The sequence below is a fragment of the Pleurodeles waltl genome, chromosome 3_1, assembly GCF_031143425.1.
Source record: "Pleurodeles waltl isolate 20211129_DDA chromosome 3_1, aPleWal1.hap1.20221129, whole genome shotgun sequence".
NCBI lineage: Eukaryota > Metazoa > Chordata > Amphibia > Caudata > Salamandridae > Pleurodeles > Pleurodeles waltl.
Window position 1 is genome coordinate 924,893,817 of NC_090440.1, and position 25,466 is coordinate 924,919,282.

Consider the following 25,466-nt stretch of genomic DNA (forward strand, 5'->3'; position numbering starts at 1 on the left):
GCACCAGAAAGTATCAGGAGTAGCCACCAATCTTAATTTCTGATGCCGGCACCTTCTCTGTCCAAAACAGCCAGGACTTCTCTATGTAGATTGAACAAGTGGTTCTGCGGATGTTGTTATAGTGCTGATGGCATGCTAGGAGTGGTGGATAGGAAAAGTAGGGTGTAAATGCCCCAGATGATTTGGAGCACCCATCTAGCTGATGTGATGATATCCCACCTGCGGAGGTAATAACTGATCCTGCCTCCAACTCGGTGACAACACACCACTGAGAACAAACTAAATGGAATTTGCAGCTGGAGGTGTGAGGGGCCCAGAGCGGAGAATTGTCTTGTGCGTTTCTCCCGGGGGCCTAGACCTTGACAGCTATATTTCCAGCCTGTACCAAGAAAGGCTTGGAATGTCTGTTGTGTAGGCAGGTTTTGCTGTTTCCTCAGTTGGATGTCCCTTCTAAATTCTCAAAAACAGGTGGCATTTTTTTTTAGGACACTGCCACACGAGGACTGAACTGTTGAAGGTGTGCACTGTCATGAGTGATGCTTGGACATCACACTGGAAAAACCCATTACTGATACACACGTGTTAAAGGAGCACCACACTGGTACTAAGTGCCCTCCTGAAACAGTCCATAGTATCTAGGCCCAACCTAATCACATACTTCTCCACGGTCTTGACCATCTTGTATGAACTGTGCAGAGTGGCTCAAAGGTCGTCATGGTTTGTCAAGTCCCACAACGCCAACAAAGTAATGACCCTTGAGGCAATATTAGGTAACAGATCTGATGTCGAGGCTGGCAGAGGGAAACATCCTTTTCTCAAAGGCCCCATGTGGGAAGGTGCAGTTGAGAAGGAAGTTGGGTTCAACTTGCCAGCTGAGGCTTGTACCACAATGGATGCTCGAAGAGGAAAGATGGGTCTCTCGGAGTTAGCCTATTACTCCTGGCACTCTGCCCACCCCCCTGGGGGCAGGGGAGGGAGGAGTGTGGCCCTGGTATTTCCCAGGTGCTTAGTAGGCTGAAGGCTTCAGTAAAAGAGAGGAGCAGCTATGAGGAGGTCTCTCCTTGTTGTGGGTCTTGTGAGAACATTCATTTTGACCTACACTGAAGGCAGATACAGGTTCTCCTGAACACCAATACAAAAGAGGCTGATTTCTCCATGAAGAGGCCAGGTTGAAATTTGAAGCCAGAGTAAGGGGGAGTGTACAGACCACCGGTATCTTGTAGGACCATGGGAGCTGGGAGCACAGCCTACGAGCAGGGCCTCCAATGGAGCTGCATCAGTGCCACACCACAGCTGAGGAGCCGTTGTGCTCCCCGGCGGTAAAACTGGATTTCGCCTAGAGCCCACCTGAGGTGCCCAATAGGCTTGCCTCTGCCTCCCACCCCACGGGGTTCCTGCTCAGTTGAGACCCCAGGCGCACCTCGAGGAGCAGACACCTCCATCATCTCAAACACTACGGCGAAATAAGTGCCCAGCAATGTATGCAAAAGGTCGCCCAATAACCAAGGGTTGCAACAGCCGGCTCAGAGGTGGACAATCCCAGCCTGGGGAGTGTGCAGCTCCACTGCATACAAGACTGAGGCCCCACAGCAACCCACAAACACCAAAATTCTCAGTATCAGTCCCCTTGGGTATTACTCCTTGCGTTGCTTGGCCAAAATCAGTCTGCGGGGTCCGACGGAACAGAGAGCAGACCGCAGCACGTGAGCTGGGCCTTCGGGACCTACATGGCCCTGATCATTACGACTGGAGGCTAGAAAAGAGCTCAACTCTGGGAACATACTGCTCTTGCGCCCTTAATGCCATAAACTGGACACACAGATCGTTCCCGGTTGCTAATTTCCCTGGGCCTACAACTTGCTCTGCAGGACAGAACTGGCTCGCTGGACCCAAATTGCTCAGGAGTGGGCTGATGCATGTGAGGTGAGCCCATAAGGCCCCGAGAAATTACTGATTGCACCTGCAGCCCGAGATCAGGGGGTGGTAGACTGGCCCAGCATGGCCCTTCTTTCATCTTGACCACTGTGTTAGGGGCCATCGGCCTGAGGAGTGGGGTACTGCCACCTGGAGTCCTCTGGCGTGGGTGACTGATATTTTCCGCAGGTCAACCTGCTGCAGACATTAACTAGGGGGAGTAATACCTCTGACCTGGGACTCCATGACTGGACGCAGGACTTGCTTATCGCTCCTCTGCCCGCGAGCTGTGACTGCATGCTGCCAGAGGGGGTAGGGAGCTGAACACACCTTCTGATCCATGTGAAACCCCAGCAGGGCCGCATCCAAAGATATCACAATGGAGAACCACAAAACAATTAATAACTCAGTCAGTCCAGGACCCCAGCAGCCCAGCGCCACCTCCCACCTTTCCGGACCAAGCTTTAGATGCCCTGAGTCACCTAGAAGCCACTCTCCACAAACACTGAGCTCAATTTGAGAAAGTGATTCATGCAGTCCCAACACTAAAATATAGCTGGAGGGTAAAATCGACGTAGTCTCCCGCAACGTGAATTTACTAAGAGCAGACCACTGGAACTAAAGGTCATGGGCAAGGAGGTGGCCTTGCTACATCAAAGGGCGGAGGAGGCTGAAGGGTGCTTGAGGCACAACAACGTCCACCTGCTGGGTTTTCTCCAACATTTGGACAGCTCTATTGTGAAGCTCTTCATTGAAAACTGGCTGATGGACACAATACTAGCAAAGAGTGCCAAAACTTTTCGCAGTGGAGCTGGCACATCGCACACCTGGCAGCCCACCGCCCCCAAGGAACCCCACCGCAGCCAATCACCGCCTGACTCCTTAATTACAGGGGCCCAACCTGGTCCTGCAACAGTTTTGGGCAAAGGAATCATGGCTCTAGGAGAATGCAGTGATCACAGCATATCCTGGCTTAACAGCAGAGTTATATTGTCTTTGTGGATCTTACGTGAAAGCTGAGCAATGCCTCTGGGAGCAACACTTTAAACACTATTACCAGCACAGCTTAAGGTTATCGACAGCTAGACATAACATGTCTTCTCCTTTCCGGAGGATGTGTGGACCTAGCTCCACGTCAAGGGATTGGCTCAGTCTCTGTCAGAGAACCTGTCCGATGGTGAATTGCTGGTGCCTCAAACATATACGTTGGGGGTGCAGGAACGTTAATATCTGCCCCACTCGGGAACACAGACAGTGAAGGAGACCACAAAGCACAGCACAAACCCCGTTGCTCTCCTGTGATCCAGACACACTTCAGACTCCGGCTTAGACACAGGTCGCTCTGGGACTTTGAAAACTAGCACAGAACTTACACTGTGGACAGCAGATGATTTGTTGTGAATACCAGTCGGGGTCAAAAGGTTGCAGGGGCAGAGCACTGGCTAGGTTGTGCACGACCAAGGAGAGCCACCACAATACCAGCAGGGTAGATGCTAGGCCATCCAAATCAGGCCCACATTAAGGAGATGGTGGACACTCAATATTACATGCTCCAAATAGACTGCAAAGTGACACTTTTCATCTACAGATAAGTTTACTCAGTTATTGGTTAACTGATGAGGGTGCATGGCTGGCAACATAAGTGTTCATCTGACCTGGAAGGGGAACGGTTGTTTTGTTTCTATTGTTTTAAGATTGTTTTCACAGAGTCTTGTCAAGGTGCTGGGCAATCCCGGCACACTTAAGTGATGGGGATAGTCACTACCTGGAATGGCGAGTGTTGCTGGGCAAGTTGCACAGGGGAGTCAGGGGGAGACAGCCAAATGAGTGCAACACATCACTGTCAGGTAGTATGGGAACACACAGATAGTCTCACCCTACAGTATAACATAATAACATGCAAGGTATGGCTACTTCGGTCAAATGAGATATGATTCATGCCTAACTCAAGCGTTGCCATACACAGACTACAATGCAACAAGAGATGAACCTAAAGCTCACTGAACTTCACAAGGTCTGTGCAAAGTGGTGGGGACAAGTATATGGCACTGCCTCGTCGGCGTATGCGTGAGGGGTGCTTATCTGGATCGCCCCGGGGGTACCCCCTGTGTGCTAGACAACCACAGTGTCGGAGGGCGATATGTAATAACAGAGGGGCACCCAGATGGGTCTTTACTGACCTTGCTGGGGGTGTAGGCACCAAGACTAATCAGTCGGGCTTCCTTGACACTCACCCCCATGCTTTTCTGGGAATCTTCCCTCACCCGAGTAATGCTACATGTATCAGAACGGTACAACACTTCTAAAATTGTCTGACCAAAAGACTATTATATGTGTGGCGACTGGGGCATTTGTTGGACTACGAGTTCTAATTTTATTGCCCTGTCCATGATATTCACACCAGACTGGATTTCCTCTTATGCACTGAACGACTGGGTGCTGAGGTCTTCCAATTAGAGTACCTGGCTCGCACCCTATAGGACCACTGTCCCTTGTGATTAGCCCTTCAGTAGGTAGACTACGCCTGAGGATACCCACCTGCCGGCCGTAGACTGAGGAGCTGTTATACCCTCACTATTTAGGGATGACTTGTCGAAGTGTATCACCCAACACCTTGACCTTAATAAAGGAACCACCCCATCCTGGGCTCTGGAATGGGATGCAAACAAAGTGGTCACACTGGGTCATTGTATAACTGCCACTGTGGGGGGTTCGCCAAGTCCTTCGGGGGGGAATTGGTGGTCCTCGAACAGGAACCGCACCCTCTTGAAAAGGAGGTGACTAACCAAACTGCGGAGAATGAGCGGCTCCAGTAGCTGCGCAAACAGCATAGGGAGACGGAAATGCGCCTGCGAAGGCATGACTAAAGCATCCTTTGACCATGGTGCATGCCGAGGGAGACCGGTCGGGAAGGCTGTTGGCGCGGCTAGTGAAGGAGAACCAACAGCATGTTCCCATTGGAGCCATCAGGCGAGAGGATGGCTATGGTAATCACGCAGGCTGCCATTAATGCTGCTTATCCAGAGTATTACCAAACTTTATACAGAGCTGAGGACACAGACCCCCCCCCCCCCCCCACAAATATGTGGTTTCTTGCATTCTTTATTGGGCTACCGTTACCCCGCCTATCCCCGTTCCAGCAGGCCGAACTGGATGAGCCACTCTAGCTTGAAGAGATATGGATTATAATTGCACAAATTTCCTGGAACAGGACGCTGGGCACAGGCGGGCTGCTGATCGGATATTATGCTACATTCTCAGCCCTGAACACCCAACATCTACTGGGTGTTTAAAGAAGACAAAACAAATGGACACTCCTGGATTTGCTCCGTAAAACATTGACCATGGTCCTCCCCAAGCCTGGACGACACCCTTTAGATGTCCACTCTTACCGCCCGCTAACTCATCTGACCCTAGATTGTAAAATCCTAATATTCGCAAATATACTGCTTCCTGTAATTGGCATCCCAGTGCATTACAATCAATCAGAATGCATACCTGGGTGCAGTACTTTTCTGCATATTCAAAGGTTCATGTGGCTCATACACGACTTCCCAACCGAGGTCAACAGTTGGGTTGCTGTTTCTCTTGACTAAAAAGGCTTTCGATATCGTGAGCTGGGACTTCTTATCGCTGATTTTGGAGAGCATGGGGTTTGGGCCGGTGTATCTAGGCTGGATTCAGGAATCAGAGAGTCCAGACGGGCCAGCTGATCTCTGACAGCCTCACCATACAAAGGGGCACTAGGCAAGGGTTCCCATTGTCCCCCACTAATGTTCACGATATCGATGGAGCCGGTGGCTTCCCACTAGCGCCTACGAGCTCAGGACTGGGGAATCACGAGCTGGGTGGGCATCCACCACATTGTCTCGTTTTATGCGGATGACACTCTGGTCTTCCTGCGCTAGATGGGGGCCTCTCTTCCAGTCCTGATGCTCTTGCTTGAAGAATTCGGGGTCATCTCTGGACTTAAAGTCAACTGCTCTGAGTCATGTTCCCTCACTCCCACCCCAGCACTGGACAGGGGTGGCCTCACCGGAGTATCAGCTCAGATGGTTTCCTGATACATTCAAATATGTAGGCATCCAGATACACCACAGAAAGACTTCACAGAAGGTAATGCGGAGAGGGCACTGGGGTTGATACTGCGATCCCTCTCCTTCTGGTGCTCGCTGACCTGCTCCCTGCTGGGGTGAGTGGTGATCACCAAAATGCTTGCTCTGCCCTGCTTATACTTCTTTGTGGCACTCCCACATCTATTTACCAGGCATATCTTTCGGGAGCCATATGGCATACTACTGGTAATAAAATGTGGGCAGGGTGTAGGAAAGCGTTGCTAGCAGTATTGCAGAGATCTTTACTTGAAGGAGGTCCTGGTGTGCCTAACTTTGAAATGTACTATGCGGCGGCACAGCTGCAGTGGCCACTGCACTGGCTGAGCATGACTTCATTCTCCAAACAACTGCTCATCCGCACGATACTGGGAATGACTAGTATTTACACATGGTTGAAAGACCCGTGTAGATGTCCATGACACGACAGATGGCAGTAATGTTGCTGAACTGGCAGTGATTTGTGCATGGCAGGAACCCCGCGCTCCGTATTCACCATCAATTGTGATATGGCACCTTCTAGGGCTCCAAGGAGTGGCTAGGAGATAGGATTTTGCACCACAGCAGGAGGTGAGGATTGACCGCTTACAGGATTTCTTCCACGATGGCACCCTTATGACCTTCCAAGACATCATGGACACGTAGCATAGGTGTGGGCCATTTCCTGACATACTACGACATACAACGCATAGTACATGTCACATGGAATGCTGGAGAGGCAGAACTGTCCCTACCACCAGCAATACACGTTCTCCAAACACACGGAGGCACACGCCAAGCTTTCCCCACACTATACACAAAATTCACCTCCAGCACACCAGAGGACACAGAGTAAGTGCTGACTAGGTGAAACAATGTTCTCCCACAACCACTGACGGACAAGGCTTGGGTACAAGTGCTCCAACATGTGAAGGAGGTATCTCAAAATAACATATTTCGCTCCACACCATTTAACTACATAGCTCTCCTATGAACACAAACACATATTCCCTGAGACTTCCCATGAAAGCCCTAAGTGCAACAAATGGGAAGGAGGATTCTACCAAATGGCTTGGGAGAGGCCAGTGTTGCAGCTGACCTGGATGGATGTCACAACCATCACAGTGGAAAACCCTCTAGCATCCACTTCTGAGTCCTGTCTCCCGGGCCTCTGCCCAAAGGCTAATGGAGACAAACAACTACATAGGTTTACAGACCTTGCGTTTCCACTATTTAAACAACATATTGTGATGTCATGGAAGGCATCATCAGCCCGGACATAAAACAATGGCTACTTAATTGCTGAAATGGGCACGCATGAAAGCAGGCGTACTACAACTGCTGTGCACAAGAGGAGGTGGCAGGGTGGGAGAGGAGCGATGAGAGACCTACATTAAAAGCATTGAGGCCTAGAACAACACCCACTCACCCGGAAGGGAACTCAATGGGATGCCCCAGAGGGGGTAATGCGGCTGCAAGCCCCATACCTTGCGCCTTGACCATTGGCAGTCTCTACACTTTGCAGCTGCGGCACACATCCCCAGCATCCTCGTCCACAAGTATGCCACATGGCACTTATAGGCAACAATGCCCATACGTACAATTACGCAGCACACTTCAACAGCACAACACAGACATCACCAGTCAATTCCCAGCCGCACTCCACCGTCACAACTGTTTTGTGATTATTAACCTTTTGTTTTTAGTCCTTGGCTGGACGCTGTTGCTCGACACACAGTGTTAATTATTTGAGCAGAATATGTTTCCTATCATCCTATCTGTGAGTCGTCAATATCTTATAGTTGCTGAAAATCAATAACATTAAAAAAAAAAAAAAAAATAGGCGTGACTCAGTATTTCCATCATCTCATGTTTTCTGGGTCTGAAAAACGTTGACTTAACAAAGCGGGCCTTCAGAGTCTAACTGGCGCTGTGATCGAGCTGGGTGCAAGGTCAACTGAGGTCACTGTAGAATTGCTTCAAAGTCCAATAGAATTATAGGTTTTTCCTCTAGTGTTGGTGTTGATACAAGATGGACCAGCGTGGGTCTATAGGTCATATGAGAAATCTGAGTATCTGTTCGCCATGGAGTTGGGACAGGCCCGGAATGGGTTCAAGAGGCAGTTTGTGTCTAGGATTAATCCGACTGCGGCAAGCAAACTAGGGGCCTCCTTAGAACTTTGGGCACTGAATACGCACAAGTGGGATCCGTAACTGTATCAAAAATTAGCAACATGGCCTCTTTGGAGGCATGGATCTGTTGCAGTGTCACCAATGACCACAGAAAATTGGGCTGGAATTGGGACAAATTGTGGGAACTATTCTGTAGCAGGCTGGGAGTAACAGTAAAGGGAGTCATGCTTGGACTTAGTATGCTTCTTTTTAGACTTTGACTTACCTGATGACTAGGAGTGGGATGATTATCTTTCTCAGGAATGGCCCCAGGAACATCCTCCACTTCAAACCGGCCATATATATGTCTCTCGCTTTTGAACAGCCCTGGAGTACATCTGAGCACAGATTTCAAATCTGAGGTGCCCAGACACCACAGACAGACCTTGTGGGGGTCCGTCACCGACATCTGTTTGTGGCAATTCTTGCAGGGTTTGCATCCTGTAGTTTTGGATGGCGGAGGAATTTTCCTTTAACGCTGGAAAACGTTTGTAGAAAAGGCTTTCTGTCAGCGACAGAGAGGAAGGAGCAAGCTCCGGATCTGCATCGAAAGGCCCTGAATAAACGGAATGGCAGTTATATGTGGCCCTGACCTTATTTCCAGGGTGGGACGAACCAGACGCGAGGTACATGACACCACCTACCAGGCATTCAAGGGAATTGAGAAAAATCTCCTGATCGAGTGCCTGGGGATATTCACAAGGTGAGGAATCTGCAGTTATAAGTATCCATTAGAAGCTGCTTATTAAAAATGAAAGTGCAATAAAAACGTGGAATAAATAGTTGAAGGGCAGAACCCTGTGTTCAGGGACCAAACTCAGAGTGTGAAAAGCAAAAGATGGAATAACTGTCACTGTGCTGTAATTGTAGCAACTTCTGGGTTTGTTCAAAGAAATAGCACACTTCTTCCTCTCCCTGCATGCTTATGCAAACTTTTATCTAACTTCCCTGTTTAAATGGTCCAGGCCAGCAGTGCTGATGTAGATTATAAACCTACTTTTGATACTCTAACTAGCTTCTAATAAACAGTACATGGTATTAATCAAGAACAAATGAAAGGCAGATGTACTGACATAGGCATCATTTTGCCTATGAGATTTTTTTTTATTTTTTTTATCTTTTTTGCCTCTGTGTTCCAGGATCATGCATGTGAGCAGTGATATATGTAGTGGGTGTGAATATTAATGGTGATCCCCTCAGAGAGACAAGTCACTAACACAGCAACGTATTTGGACAATATCACACAATTTTGTCAGAAGGGAATATCAGTGTCCAGCTCTTCTTTTAGAGCAGCCAACACCATAACCACAAAAAAATTGGAAAACCATAATAGGAACATTAATGTAGCAAAACTGGTTTGTTTGCAAATTAATAGAAAGGGGAATCCTGGTTTAATAGTCTTTTCTAGAAAGTGAGCACAGTACAGAAATGATTGTTGGGTGTCAGAGAAGAATAGAAGTGTCACTGGGGTGCGATAGCAAGTGGAATTATTACCAAAATGAAGTATTAGGAGCATGTGGTGCAGCACAGCAACTTGATGCCTAAGCCATGCTTAATAAAGAAATAATATGTTATATTTTACTTCTATTTGCACAAGGTTTTGTGGTGCCTGTTATGCTTTGGTAATTATACAGAGGAGCTCTGCATGTTCGTTCTCAGACTTTCCTACACTTTTATCTGGAAATGTTACCTACTTAATTTGCATATTTCCCCAAGCGCCTTGACGTGGAATTAACACATACTCAATAACTTCATAACCAAACAATAACATCTACATACTGTTATATGGTGCTTCCAACTGCTGTAGTGTTGTTTCAAAGGTTAACTGAATCTTTGGGTTGTCCAACCAGAGCTGCAACTGAATGGAAACAAGAAACAGATACAAGCTTCTGAATGTGCACTCTGCCTGGCACAGCCTTAGTATCTTGGCAACTTAAAATGTAACCATTTTACAAAGGAAAGTGTTTGTTTTAAAATCTAAGGAATATCGAGATTATGTTGTACATTAATTAATCTTGCACACAAAAATAAAAATGACTATGCCACTAAATGATTCAAGACAACTCCGATGAAGCTGCTTGGGAACCTAAAAAGGTTAAATACTTTAATACAGTAAAATATAATTATACATACGAAAAAAACTGTAAAATACAACAGCAGGTGACAACAAATGATTCTAAATGCATTGCGTGTCTGGGCCTTCAGAAACACAAATGAATGCAAAACAAGTCTCATAACAGGCTTTCAATTCTTTTCTGAGATGCAATACATTTCATGGGGGTTTTAACATTAACAAAGAGTTGATACAGATTTATATGAGCCACCAAAGAGGACAACGGTTTCATTCCCGGTGCTGTTTCCTGTGGGTCTTCGGAAAAAGTCCACCGGCAGCAGAAAAAGGGATACAAGGGTGTAGGAATTTTGTCCTACAGGTCACCTTACATTGTAGTACTTTATATAGATTGACAAAATGTGTAGCTGTTGATGCAAATGTATCCTAATAATTGTAATGGGCTAACCGCTAACATGGTACAGAAAGGTAATTCAGGGCTCTACAGCCTGTTATGTTGGATAGAAACATAAATGAACGAAACTACTAAGTTATTATTGCTGTTCTGAAAATGTGGTACAGAAAGGATTATTTATTACTGGTGACAGTTTGTGTACTTACTGTGCGGTTTCTTATAAAAAGGAAAACCTTCTGTGTTGGTTGTGGCCCACTGATGATATCTGGGAAGCAGGCTGCTTCTTGTGAGGTCATTCGATCATGGGGAAGCCGACTCTGGAATGCTGCTCCCTCTACACCTGACAGACATAAGGAACATGCATGGACACTGTGCTACAGAACTTTGTATTTACATTTCGCACAATGGAAATCTATACTTTTGCATGCAGGAAATTTAAATATGATATACCCACAGTTGTTATTTAAAAACTTGTATGAGCTATGGGCCTGCAGGTGGCTGAAAACAAGTAAAGTAGGTAGGTCTAAAAAATAAAAAAGATCTATCATTAGACTCCTTAATTCTGCTGGCATCTTCATTCTGCCATGCATAAATGGATTCCCTTCATTCATAATTTATATCTGAGTGGCGGGTCCTTGTGGCCATCAGTGAAGTGCTCAAAATTAGCATAACCTACATATATACTAAAATAGGCATTCCACTCAACTCATTAACTGAATCTTTTATGAATTAATGTCTTTAAACAGCTACTCACCCATCAATATATGCATTTATTAATTCCATGGGAGTAATGTGTGACCTATGTTAGTGGTTAGCTTTGGGTCAAGGGGTTTTCAATCCGTGTCATGAGCCAGAGGTCACTTTACAGCAGTGGACCGTGAATCCCCCAGGGGTCCACGGTACCTATTCAGGGAGTCCGCGACTGTTTACATAGCATTAGGAGATTTGGGTTATTGTTTTTGGGTTTGATTCTGCCTAATGTAAAAAGGTCCCCTGCTGGGATCTGAACCTTGAAGCAAGGGCCCATTCTTGTGTTCTGTATCTTACTAGAGTTACTTGGTGCGAGTCAATGGGTTTTTGTCTCAAGGGGTAGATCTCCCTTGGCCTGTGGGGCTAACCTGCAGGGCCAAAGACAGGGAAAAACAGATCAAAATTTCGCAGTTCCATTTGTAGACTAAATCATTAGCACACGTCAGTATAAGGACTTCACAAAACCTGCAAGAGACTATCAGAGTAATTTCTTTGGGTGCGGCCACTTATGAATCTATTATACAGTAATTTGGAGCATAAAAATGATGAATGATAACAGTAATAAGTTAATCATTAGGAACAGACTAGTATTAGAAGGTAAATACAAAAAAAAAAAAAAAAATAACAAAAAAAAAGAAAAACACCTTCTTCCCTTCTTCCTTAATACTGGGTTAATAATACCTTGCCTTTCATTGTCTGCTGATGTCTGGAAATGTACTCTTTCCTCTGGCTATAGGAATAGCATATCAACGCATGTTGTAAAGGATCCAAGTGCCAGGGCTGAATCACTCATCTGTCTGCCCCAGTTAACCAACATAAAACATCTTCTCTAGATGAAACAGTGGGTTTTCACACAGTGTTGCAATTAATAAAATCAAGTGTAGGCTCTTTTTACTTCTTTTCCCATATTGGTTATGGGACCACATCATGAGAAATATGCATATGCAGGGCATTAAGAGCATATATTACAGGACACAGTTTAAATTAATGCACACTACTAATAAATAAGTCATCAATTTTGATACGTAGGATATTCAACATCTTTGCAAGTATAAAACTTTAGGAACCAACTAAATTTCCAGAATGGGGAGAAGAATAATGCAAATCCTACATCATTTTACCCAACCAGGAAGCAGAGGTCTCTGGTCATATTTAGAAATTGTGTTCCAGGATCTTGACTGGTCTTGGGGATCTCTACCCTCTGCTACAGTAAGTAGTGTTGAATTTTATGCTCTGCACTAGGGAACAGTTTGGGGTTCATCTTGTGCATACTGTATGCACCTTATATTGGGGGTCTAATGTTTGGCTCTGTTTTCTATGTATTACTTGTGCCCTGTGTAAGGGTACAGTGTGTGCGTCTCTGCTCTTTATTACGGAGCAGTCTCAGATTCGGTGTCTTGGTAGTAGAACGTGTACATGTGATGCTATTAATTGTGTTTGACCAATGACTTTGTGTTTCACCACTGCGCATATTAGTTGCTCAATGTTCACCAGTAGCACATTATATGTTTTGTTCAGTTTAGCTGCCTATTGGCTTTAACATGGAGTTAGCCATTACATTCTGTATTCAGTTCAGCCACCTATTGGCTTTGACATGGCATTAGCCGTTACATTTTGTATTCAGTTCAGCTGCCTATTGGCTTTGACATGACATTAGACATTACATTTGATATTTAGGTTAGCTGCCTATTGGCTTTAACGTGGAGTTAGACATTGCAGTTGAGACATTATAGATGTCTGTGTTCTTCCAAGCTGTGTTTTTCCACAAGATGAACCAAACTGTTTCCTTCACACCAGACCTTAGCTGATAAGAGCACGTAGATTTTGTGTTTACCTCGCAATCTAGTCTGAGAACGAAGAGCTCAGGAGAACTGGCCACTCTCCAAGGTTACTCGGATATCACACTGAGTTTGCTTTTAAGGATGACTCTGAGCTACAGTGAGTTAGATTCGAATCTGCTTGACTTCAGGCTGGAGCTAGACGTCAGTTGCCAGTCTCCCGTTTGGGTAGATAATCTTTCTCGCAGTTGACCGGAGTCATCAACTTGCAGACCCCAGAAAGATGAAGCTGAGTTAGGCCCCACCGCCTTGCCCATATGGTGATGAATTTGACATTTATGCTTTGCTGTTATGATATATATATTTGCTGTATACATTGCAACTGAGAAGTACTGTGATATATTTTGCTTTCATTGCTGCAACTACTTTTAAACGTGTGCTTGAAATCTACTAATTTCGTCTCTCAAGAACTTGTGGGTAGGGGAGAATTAACAACAATAAAGGTCTTCTTTGAACTCAAGTGCATTCCAGAGAGGTTCTGTAAGCTCCGATAGGGGTTAAGTAGGAAAGCAGAACAGTACATTACATTTGGGAAGACAACAGTTCTGTTCGGAGTCTTTCAGGTGTTCTTGGATCTGTGAGTTACAAATTTGTCTGGCAGTCTCTTGTGTGACTCAAACATGCTATCAGTCGTATTACAGGCCAGGGTTGAGCTTTTTTCAGTCTGCAAATGGGGTGATTCTTTGTGTTGTTGAGTCTTCTGGGGTCCTTTTTATTACATTATAAATTTTGTGTGCCGAAAACTGGAGCTGGTTTCAGAAAACTAGAATTTTGTGTTATTTCTGGAGACGTACCTCCTGGCTAATAACCACTTTGGTTCAAGTCAAATAGAATATAGCTGGAGATGCAGACTATAATCCATAAGAGTTTGAGATGTCTGCCTTATTAATGAAGACCACTATCTACTATAAAAGCATGAGTCCTGTACTTCTGAATATTATTTCACTTTCTGGTCACAATTTTTTATTGTTACATCGTTACATATCACAGCTGCAATAAAAGCTGGAGAGTCAGCTGCAGCAAGCTTTTGAACTTGTGCACATCATTTTAAATGTTATACCAGCTTGGACTGAAGCGACAGCAGTGTTTAAGAAGTTTCTTTCATCCATGCAAATCATGCGAGCCTTAGGTCAGCTTTAAAATCTCCAGAGAATCGCATATGCTCAGGCATACAGAAATGCATGGCAGTGAAGGTGATAATGCTGTCATTAATCACTTGTAGTTTGAAAGGAATGTAGGAGGGGGTTCTGTAGAACGGACACATTTGAAAGAAAGATCTCTGCAGTTCAAATTGGAGTCACCATCAACAAGATCCTATAGATTAGCAAGCACCTGGGTGTTGAGAATACAGCTCTTTTATACATCAAACATTAGAAGTCCACCAACATATCTCACTGGCATCTGTAGTTGAGGCACTTTAGTATGTACAAGGCAAGCCACCAAAATCAAAAGAGAGCAAAGTGTTGTGGTGCAAGAACGGTAGATTAGAGTGAACCCCTAGAACACCACAAGAGAGACAAAACTTGTGGGGCACTAATCTTTAAGTGTACAAAGTTACATTTACCAGTTATACCCAAAGTTCAGCAAACAACCTTCTCCTCCACAGTTTCAACACTTAGGTCAGCAGTGTAGAAAGTTCCCTCTTTTCTGGCATGCTTACCCCAACTTTTTGCCTGTCAGTATGTTTGGACTGTGCTCAGTAGGATCCTGCTAACCAGGACCCCAGTGACTGCGTTTTCTCCCTTTAAACTCGGCTGCTTGGACCACAAACACCTCACATGTGGCATACTGGTGACCCCTTGCAAGTCCCTAGTATATGGACCCAGGGCTTTGGGGCATCAGGGGTTCCCCCATGGGCTACAGCATGTATTAGGCCACCCATGAGGGGGTGCATTATTCTTTTCAGTCCTTTTGGTGGTTTGGGGGAAAAACCAGTAACATACTCCTTTCTTCCTGGTTGGAGGGGGGAGGGCACTGTGATACTTAACTTTTGGGGTTCCTAGGTCACCCAGCTCCCCTTTACAGATTCCATTTACCTGAGTGGGGGTACTGCATTCGCATTCCTTTTTTTAGTATATGGTTTGGGCTCCCCATAGGGTCACTATTGTCTATTGCACTGTTTTCTATTGCTCTTTTATGCCTATTCCCGATTACTAACGTAAATATTTAGTGTGGTTAATTAGCTCCTATTGGAGGGTTGCCCATCTAGTATTTTTAATACCTTTATTTACGTAACACTGTGTGGTTCTTTCATGACTTTAAGTGCTCTGTGACTACAGTGGTACTGCATGAGCTTTGCATGTCTCCTAGATAAGCCTTGGCTGCTCATCCACAACTACCCCTGGAGAGCCTGGCTTCTCGACACTGCCTACACTTCACTAATAGGGAAACCCTGGACCTGGTAGAATGTGTAAGTACCACAGGTTACCACCACACAACAAGCCAGCTTCCTACATTGGTGGCGCAGAGGTTGGATAAGCACTTGTAATTGACTTACCACTATGCCACTTGGTACTTTTCACAGGGAAGACCATTTACTAACTAGGGGTACACACTGTACTTAGTATCATAGATTTAGTCTCTTAAGTCTGGGCAAGCTAGGGGTTTGGCATAGCCCTTGCTCCAAACTTCTGTGGGGAGACTACGTTAGAGTAGTTAGGATCGCCTACAACACTCTAACACGCCATGTCTTCAGTAAAGGACACATCTCAGGCCCTGTCCTCACCATATGTGGGTCTCACTTTCCAGGAGTTGAGGGAGTTGTTCAGAAAGAAAGCTGCAGGCAGGTAGGAACCCTAACAAGAGTCTGCTTCTGGGCCGGGTCCTCCAGGATGACCAAGACAATGCTGGCGGCCAGGAGATGGAAAATCCAGACTCTAATGTGTTCACCCCCCCGGTGTTCGAAGAAGATCTAGACATTAAGGTGGGTCAAGAGGGTCAGAGGGAGGAACAGATATCACCTAGGAACCCCCCTGCCCCCCCCCCCCAGTCCAGCTGGGAGCACTACTGGTAGTGGGGGGAGAAGCCATACAAGTACAACCCCCTTTGTACCCAGAGGGTTGGTTGGGACGGTGACCAAGAAAAAAGGGACAGATCCTCCTCTGCCCACTCTCACGTCTCTTCAGTATCGGAGGGGACACACTGCTCAACTTCAGGTGAGGATTCCCTATCCAGGGAGCTCAGGCAACTGAGACTGTGGAGGAGGCCAAGCTGAGGCTGCAGCAGCTAGCCCAGATAGGGAGGCCTTGGCAGGGGAGAGAGAGAGGCATGGTTTGGGGTTAGCACTCCATGGTGGCAGCAGTTTTAGTTTCAGGGAACCTAGGGTCAGGGACTCCAGAAACTTGAACAAGGTTCCCCTCCCTATACCTCCCTCCCTGCACCCCCTTCCAACAAGGTGGGGAAAGACATTTACAAATGATTCACTGCTTTGGAGAAGACCTGCAAGGTACAGAGGGTCCCTCAAAAGCAGTGGGCAGCTATCATGTGGCTCTCCTTCTCTGACAAGGGGAAAGAAAGACTCGTTACTGACAGGGAAGAGGATGCAGACAATTACTCAGCTCTCGAAACAGCTGTTAGATGGGGTTGGTCTAACCACTGAACAATACAGGATAGAGTTTAGGGAGACCAAGAAAGAATCCTCCCAGGATTGGGTAAATTTTGTAGACTGTTCTGTGAAAGCTCAGGAAGGCTGGTTGCATGGAAGCAAAGTCAGTGATAATCGGGGCTTATACAACCTAATCTTGAGAGAGCACATTTGGATAACTGTGTATCTGATTTGTTGCATCAGTATCTGGTGGGCTTTGATCCGACCTCTCCCCAAGAATTTGTAAAGAAGGCAGACAAATGGGTCTGCATCAGGGTGAGTAGGAAAACTAACACAGGGTGACCACAAGAAGAAAGATACAGGTAAGCACCATGAGAAGGGTGGGGACAAAACCAAAGAGTCTTCATCAGGCCCACAAAATTCATCTGGAGGAGGGGAAAAATCCTCTTCCTCCCACTTCAAAAAGCCTTGGTGTTATATCTCTAAGAACAAAGGCCAGGAGACATTTCCTGTCCTAAAAGGCACCAAGCCAACATCATAGCAACCCCACTTCTACTTCTAGTGCCCCTAGCAATAGCAGTAGTGGTAGGGTTACTAACAGTTGTCTGTATAAGGGTGTAGCTGGGCTCACTTTAGGGACTATGGTGGTGTCTGGGTTGGTTAGCAAGACCACTGGCAGTGTTAGTGTTAGTCTATGAAGGGGGGCATCCTTGCTGCCTGTCCCCTTAATACGGGTAAGTACAGGCAGCAGCAGGCTGAGGCCTACAGGGACACAGGTGCCAGTGCCACTATGGTGACTGAAAAACTGGTGTCTCCTGAGCAACACCTGCTGGGTCACCAGTACCAAAAGACTGATGTTCATAACAACACTGTGTGCCACCCCATGGCAGTTGTTGATTTCAGCTGGGGAAGGGTTACTAGTCCTACAAATGTTGTAGTGTCCACAGACCTACCCGTAGAGTGTCTACTAGGGAACGACTTGGAGACTTCAGCTTGGGCTGAAGTGGAGTTGGAAGCCGAAGCAACAATGCTGGGCATCCCAGGGCATATTTTGAGCCTCTCAAGAGCACAGGCCTCAAAGAAGAAAGATCAGAGAAACTTGGAGCCTGGAACAGTGGACCAAGAACATCCCAAACCTGTGAGTAGAAATTTCAAAAAGGTGCCCCCTACTCCAGCCTCCAGTGAAGATTCAAATCCAAACGGGGAAGAATCAAATCCCTTGGCAGAACCTACACCAGAGGAGCTACAAGCTGACACAGCTGAGCTTTGGGTGCAGGGGGGCCTGCCACGGAGGCGTTCAGTAGGGCACAAAAGACTTGTTACACACTGGAGGTCGTGAGGCAGCAAGCTGCCACTTAAGGGGCAGGGGATGTCGGTGGCATCCACAAGGTGTATTGGGAAGACAACCTCTTGTACTCCGAGCCAAGGGAACCCAAATCTGGTGCTACCAGGAGGTTGGTGGTCCCTCTGCAGTACAGATAATTTTTGTTAACCCTAGCACATAACATTCCCCTTGCAGGTCATCTGGGGCAAAGCAAAACTTGGGACAGACTTGTCCCTCACTTTCACTGTTCCCACATGTCTGAAGACACAGAGTTTTGTCGCTTCTGTGTCATCTGTCAAGCCAGGGGCAAAACAGGTGGCACCCCAAAGGCCCCCTTAATCCCACTTCCAGTGGTTGGGGTACCCTTTGAAAGGGAAGGGGTGGATATTGTTGGCCCCCTAGATCCTCCTACATCCTCTGGGAACTGGTTTATACTGGTGGGCCATGCCACCAGGTACCCAGAAGCTATTCCTCTTAGGACTACTTCAACTCCTGTAGTGGTCAAAGCCCTTCTTGGCATCTTGTCAAGAGTGGGTTTTCCTAAAAAGGTGGTGTCAGACAGATGCAAACTTCATGTCTGCATACCTAAAAGCAATGTGGAAGGAGTGTGGTGCAACTTATAAATTCACCACACTTTACCACCCCCAAACCAATGGTTTGCTAGTGAGGTATCATCATGGGACTCTCTGAAAAAGGAGATGGGATGCCCTATTGCCATGCCTCGTCTTCACCTATAGGTAGGTCCCTCAGAAGGGTGTGGGCTACTGCCAATTTGAGCATTTGTTTGGGCAGCCTGTGAGGGATCCTCTTTCTCTTGTAAAAGAAGGCTGGGAGCAACCTCTCAAGCAAGACATAGTGGACTATTTACTTGGCCTCAAATCAAGTATGGCTGAGTATATGAAAAAGGCCACTAAAACATTCAGGCCAGCTAAGAGCTGCAAAAGCAATGGCATGACCAGAAGGCTGTACTGACTGTATACCAGCCAGGACAAAGTGTGGGCCCTGGAGCCTGCGGCTTCTAGGGCACTCCAAGGCAAGTGGAGTGATCCCCACGTAACAGTGGAGAAAAAGGGTGCGTTTACCTACCTGTAGACTTAGGCACTCCCAGAAGCCCCCTCAGGGTGCTTCATGTGAACCGCCTAAAGCCCTACTATGACAGGGCTGATTTGACCCTGCTCATGGGTACTGATGAGGGACAGGAAGAAGAGTGATCCTCTCCCTGACCTCTTCTCCCACACTGCAGCTGATGGCTCAGTTGATGGGGTAGTCCTTGCTGACTGCCTCCGTGAGTCACACAAAGAAGACTGCAGGAATTTCATGGGACAGTTCTCAGAACAGTTTTCATTGACACCTGTTCAAACCACTTGGTGTGAACACACCATTGACACAGGGGCCAGTTTGCCAATCAAAAGTAAAATGTACAGGCAACCTGACCATGTCAGAGACTGCATCAAATCTGAGGTTCAGAAGATGCTAGAACTGAGAGTCATTGAGCACTCAGACAGTACCTGGGGGGGGGGGGGTCCAGTGGTTCTAGTCCCAAAACCTCACTCCCAAAATGGAAAGAGAGAAATTAGGTTTTGTGTTGACTATAGAGGGCTCAACACTAACAAAAACAGATTCTCATCCTAGCCCTAAGACAGATACACTGATCTTCCTATTATCTAAGCACATTTGATTTGACTTACAGTGATGCCTTTTGGTCAGAAAAATGCACCTCCCACATTTCAGAGGCTGATGAATACAGTCCTCCAAGGACTGGAAGCCCATAGTGCAGCTTATCTTGATGATATAGCAGAGGGGGTTGTGTGTAGGATAGTATGATCTTCCTGGTATGGTTACCTCCACCTTTTGCCTATTGTCAGTATTCTTTGACTGTGTTCACTGGGATCCTGCTAACCAGGACCCCAGCGGCTGTGCTCTCTCATTTTAAACTTGGTTGTTTGGACCACAAGTACCCCACATTTGGCATACTGGTGCCCCCTTGTAAGTCCCTAGTATATTATACCCAGGTACCCAGGGCACAGGGGCACCAGGGGTTACCCAGGGGCTGCAGCATATATTAGGCCACCCATGGGGAGCCCATGCAAAGTGTATCTGCAAGCCTGCCATTGTAGCCTGCGTGACAGGGTGCACGTCACTACACCAGTCACTGTAAGTCACCCCTATGGTAGGCTCTCCTAGCCCAGAAGGCAGGGTGCAGGTACCTGTGTGTGAGGGCATAAATGCATGAGCAGAGGTGCCCCAACAAATTCCAGCTCCATTTTCATGGACTTTGTGAGAGCAGGGACGCCATTTTATGCGTGTATTGGACATAGGTCAATACCTATGTCCAGCTACATAATGATAACTCCAAACCAGGGCATGTTTAGTATCAAACATTCAAACATGTCAGAATCATACACCAATACTGTTGCCAGTATTAGAAGTATGATTCCATGCACTCGGGGGGCTCTTTAGATGATCCACAACATTACTCCTACCAGCTTTCTAGGTTTTTCCGGGCACCGCAAGCTGCTGCCGCCCCCTTAGATAGGTTTCTGCCCTCCTGCTTCTTGAACAGCTCAAGACCAGGAAGGCAGAACAAAGGGTTTTCTTTGTGAGAGAGGGGTAACACCCTGTCCCTTTGGAAATAGGTGTTACATGGCTTGGGAGGGGTAGCCTCCCCAAACCACTGGTATGCTTTGAAGGGCACATTTGGTGCCCTCCTTGCATAATCCAGTCTGCACCAGTTTAGGGACCTCCAATCCCTACAATGGCGTGAAACTAGACAATGGAAAGGGGAGTGACCATTCCCCTGTCCATCAACACCAGAGGGGTGCCCAAAGCACCTCCAGAGGGTCCCTCGATTCTGCCATCTTGAATCTAAGATGGGCAGAGGCCACATTTCCCCGCTTGTGCATCCTCCGAGGGCAGCAAGTCATCAGCCTGCACAAGAAGCAAGAAGGAATCTCTTGGAGTGAAGTAGTCACTCCTCTGCATCCGCAGGCACCGACACCAATGATGACCGGCTGTGTGGCTCGCTTCTCATACTGAGCTGCGTGGATCCTGCAACACAGGTGATGGTCTGGAGTGCTCACCTTGGTCCTCTCTACCAGCTGTCCAACTTTGTTGAAGGTAAGCCCTTGCCTTCCCACGCAGGACAGTACCCCCATGCACTGCATCTCTTGCAGCTACCAAGGCGTGTTGGCTTCTCCTCCAAGTGATCATCAAGCTCCATGTAGCCCCTGCCCCCAGCACTCTTCCATGCGTCGTACAGCCCTCTACGTGCTTCTCCTGAGGCGTGTAACCCTTCGTCAGTTGTGCTGCATGGGCTCCTCTGAGACTCCTGGGTCCTCTTCCAGTGGGTCTCTTGTGGGGGCTGCCTCTTCGTCTGTGGACTCGGCATTGCTGAGGGTCCACTGGGACTCTACTCCAATGGTTGAGTCCCCTCTGGACATTGTTGGTCCCCAGCAGCTCCAATTTATCGACCAAAACTCTTGCCCTTCCCATTGTTGGTGGCTTTTCCATTCCACAGAGGGACTGCAAAATTCCATCCGGTGTGGGATGTTGACTGTATCCTCCAAGAACTCTTCACAGTCTCCAGGGCTGCTTTGCTGACTATCTTCGGCTTACCGTCAACCAAACATCTGCAACCACAGATAGGTGGATAGTGGCCCCTGTCCCCGTTGGACACTTCTAGACTTGGTCCCCTTCCTTTTAAGGTCTTCCTTCTTCAGGATCCACCACTGGTTTATTGCAGTCTTGTCTGGGTGGTGCATTCTTCTTCTTTTCAGACCTTTTGTTGGTTTGGGGAAAAAACAGTAACTTACTCCTTTCTTCCTGGTCGCTGGAGGTGCACTGTGGTACTTACCTTTTGGGGTTTCTAGTTCCCCTTTACAGATTCTACCTACCTGGGTGGGAGTCCTGCATTCGCATTCCATTTTTTTAGTATATGGTTTGGGCTCCCCCTAGGGTCACTATTGTCTATTGCTATTGCACTGTTTTCTATTGCTTTTGTATGCCTATTTCTGATTACTAGTGTACATATTTAGTGTGTTTACTAACCTCGTATTGGAGGGTTGCCTATCTAGTATTTTTGATATTGTGTCACTAAAATAAAGTTCCTTTTGTAACACTGTGTGGTTCTTTCATGTGTGTAAGTGCTGTGTCACTACAGTGGTATTGTACGAGCTTAGCATGTCTCCTAGATAAGCATTGGCCACAGCTACCTCTGGGGAGCCTGGCTTTTTGACACTGTCTACACTTCACTAATAGGGGAACCCTAGACCTGGTATAAATGTGTAAGTACCATAGGTACCTACCACACACCAGGCCATCTTCCTACAAGCAGAGTAAGGGTTTTACAGTCTCCCATATCTTCCTTGATGTCTGTGGCCTGTACTAGAATTTTGTGTCAATGGGTCCTCTCCTATAAAGTGGTCACCACTGTAGCATGGACCGTCCACTGAGTTGCCCCTACAGCTCCCAATGACATTTAAAGGCTCTCCTAGAAAATGTGCTCTCCACTGGCATCAGGATTCATGTTCCTGGAAAATTACTATTTTTTTAACGTTTTCAGTGGCAAACCAGAATTTGAATATTTATGAATTGTTTAAAGAGTTTTCATCATAGTTTTCATGTGGACTACTGGGCTTACTTCTTATCTTTACTATATTTCCTGTGTTTTTTGGGTGGATATCACTGTTGCGACTGACGTTCCATACCTCTATAGATCTGTCTGCTTAGCTTCCAGAAAGGGTCTCTCAACTCAGGAGCCCTTCTTGCTTAAAACTATATTTCTTCTTACTGTTCATGTACTTGTACAAAGCTGTCAGAGTCCACAAGATCTTTCATCTTTTTGTCAATCTACTATTGCTGCTTCGTGGACAGCAGGCACACTCCTCCTGTTCTGATGGACAAGCCTAGAAAGGATGAAAGAAATTGATAATGTATTTGGGCTTGTTTGTCGGTATACTTACACGTAAGGCACAGCCTACGGAGGGCTTGCAACTTCTATAGGCTTTCTACTGTTTCCCTCATTAATTAGATCTTGAGAGGTTATAGAGTGTTGCCTTTCACCCCATTTATATTTCACTTTAACCTCTCAATCTTTAGTCCATTGCGCCCTTACTTTGTCCAGACTGGAGAGCTCGTATTCCTACTTGTGTGCACTAAGACAGAAGGTAGGCCTTTTAAAGGCTCATTCTTAACTGCCTTTTGTATTACACCGGTTCAGCAGACACACTGTTACCACCCAAATGCCCAGAAGTTCTTCACCTTCATATTTACTGAGGAGTGGCTCTGGAGGCTTCCCTGAGAGTGAGCTCTCAACTGCTGCCTCACATCACAGGACACCTCAACTTCCTTTTCAAAGAAATGTTGGGCCTTTTGCGCAGTATACATAGCAAGAGGTACCATGTTAAAAATCTCCACCACTATTAGTCCTGGAAAAACACTCAACCTTTCCTAAATAGAACCTGGAGGAGTTAGTAGCAGAATAGGGTGGAAGCAGAGGGTGACACTATAACCATACTCCAAAGACAAGCCAGAGGACGGGGGTATGTGACTCAGTGGATGAAACAGTGATAACTTTTAAAAAGGGGGTGGGATGGGGGTGGCCACAAAGGCCAACATGGTGGCCGTGCCTTAGCAGTGCTCTGAGGCCCGCCTACAATGAGCCGCCATCCTGCCTGACAGCAAGGCTTTTAGGTGACCCCGAAGGACAGCAGGGCTGACGTAGTGCTAGGCAGAGGCCCCGGAGTTGTGTCCCGCGATCGGAAGGGCCGCCGGACCGGTGTGCTGCCTCTTCTGGCATAGCCAGCCTGACCTTAAAATGGCAGACCCCACATGATACGGTGCAAGAAGATTTTTGGGACCCGTGAGGCGGAGCCCATTAATTGAGGAGGAGCTGGTTCTAGCCGGCTGTGGATGAAGAGGTGTGGCCTGACCCTGCATAAAAATAGTGGACTCCCGGAGTTGGACGAGGAGGCTGCAGGGGACTGGGAGGGAGGGGACTGGGAGGGGAGGGACTGGGACGTGGGTTTGCCTGGGGATGGTCAGGGGCAGCCCGCCGCTGCCCGCACCAGCCTGGATAAAGATGGATCGGTATAGGGTCCCCTCGTCCACGGCAGATGGATCCGATGGAGCGACTGGGTCTCCTCCCCGGCTGTCAGAGCAGCAGCAGGACCTCCCAGCCATTCTCAAGGCGATACAGGACTCCAGGGAGGCGGTGGAAAACAAAGTGGATTGACTCAGAATAGACCTCTCCTTGATCAGTCAGGATTTGCAGAAGGTGACAGAGAGAATCACCAATGCAGAGGGGCACCTTTCGGCAGCAGAGGATGACCTCACTGCACTTAAAAATCAGGTCTCAAAACGTAAGTCCTCGTGGCCACATTGCATGGGCAGGTGGGAGATGTGGAAAACCAGACGTGACACAACAAACCCGCGCCTGGTCAGATTGCCCGAAAATCTGGAGGATCCTGATCCAACTGCGGCCCTTGAGACCTGGTTCCCCTCCTGGGTGCCCATAGACAAGCTTTGCTCCACATTTATTATAGAGAGGACACACTCCCCCTTGCGCCCTGACCACCGGTGGGCGCTCCACCTCAACCCGTGATCCAGAGGATACTGAACTTTAGGGATTGCAATTTAATTCTATGTGGGGCCACCACAATGCTAAAATCATGATTTTCACAGATTACTCCAAGGCGGCACAGCAGCAACTGAGATCCTTTGAGGAGGTGAAGCAGGAACAGTGGGCCTTGAATCTTCCCTCCATGCTCCTTTTCGCAGCCCACCTTAAAGAGATTTTTTCATCCTAACACATAGTTCTTTGACACTTCAGATCAGGCGTGGGAATGGGAGGGATGAAAATTATCCCCATGGTCCTCGGAGTGGGGGCTGTCGGGGAGTGTGGAGGATCCTGTTGGGGTCCCCCTGCCAGATCGTGCAGGTTCCGGGGGGGATGGAGGCAAGCACTCCCTCTCAAGAAAATCATGTGTTGGCCGGAGGGAGCGAAGTGGACACCCGGAAACCTTGCTGCCAGGTGAGGTGCAGAGGGGGAGAGGATTGAACGCTGCCCTGGTGGCCACCCCGACTCTTTTTGCCTCACTGGATAGCACAACTGTGTCCTCAGACAGATTTAAACCTGTGGATGCTACATCAGGGTGAGCGGCTCTAGGAACGAGCTGGATGCTACAACTCAGACCAGACTGCACAGCGGCCAAAGAGGGTCACTGGATCTGAAACTGTACTACAAGTGCCTGGAATTTTTTGTGCAGAACAAGCCATTGCTGTCAGGCAACAGATCCATATCTCAGGCATGACTTGGTTGTGAGAGACCCCTGAGTTGAGTTAGTTTAGATTGTTGGTTATCACAAGATG

The 25,466-nt window shown here is 47.2% G+C and overlaps 1 protein-coding gene across 3 annotated transcripts in view; it reads right to left on the reverse strand.

Moving 5' to 3' along the window:
- Positions 1-25,466, reverse strand: part of KDM1A (lysine demethylase 1A) — a 590,627-nt gene that overhangs the window by 480,133 nt on the left and 85,028 nt on the right. For 2 of the 3 annotated variants that reach the window (XM_069223918.1, XM_069223916.1), the window contains exons 3-4: positions 10,849-10,982; positions 9,957-10,035 (exon numbers count right to left, since the gene is read on the reverse strand). In XM_069223918.1, coding sequence (XP_069080019.1) covers positions 9,957-10,035; positions 10,849-10,982 — 213 coding nt within the window. The remainder of the gene's footprint in view (positions 1-9,956; positions 10,036-10,848; positions 10,983-25,466) is intronic. The other variant, XM_069223917.1, reaches the window with a different exon arrangement.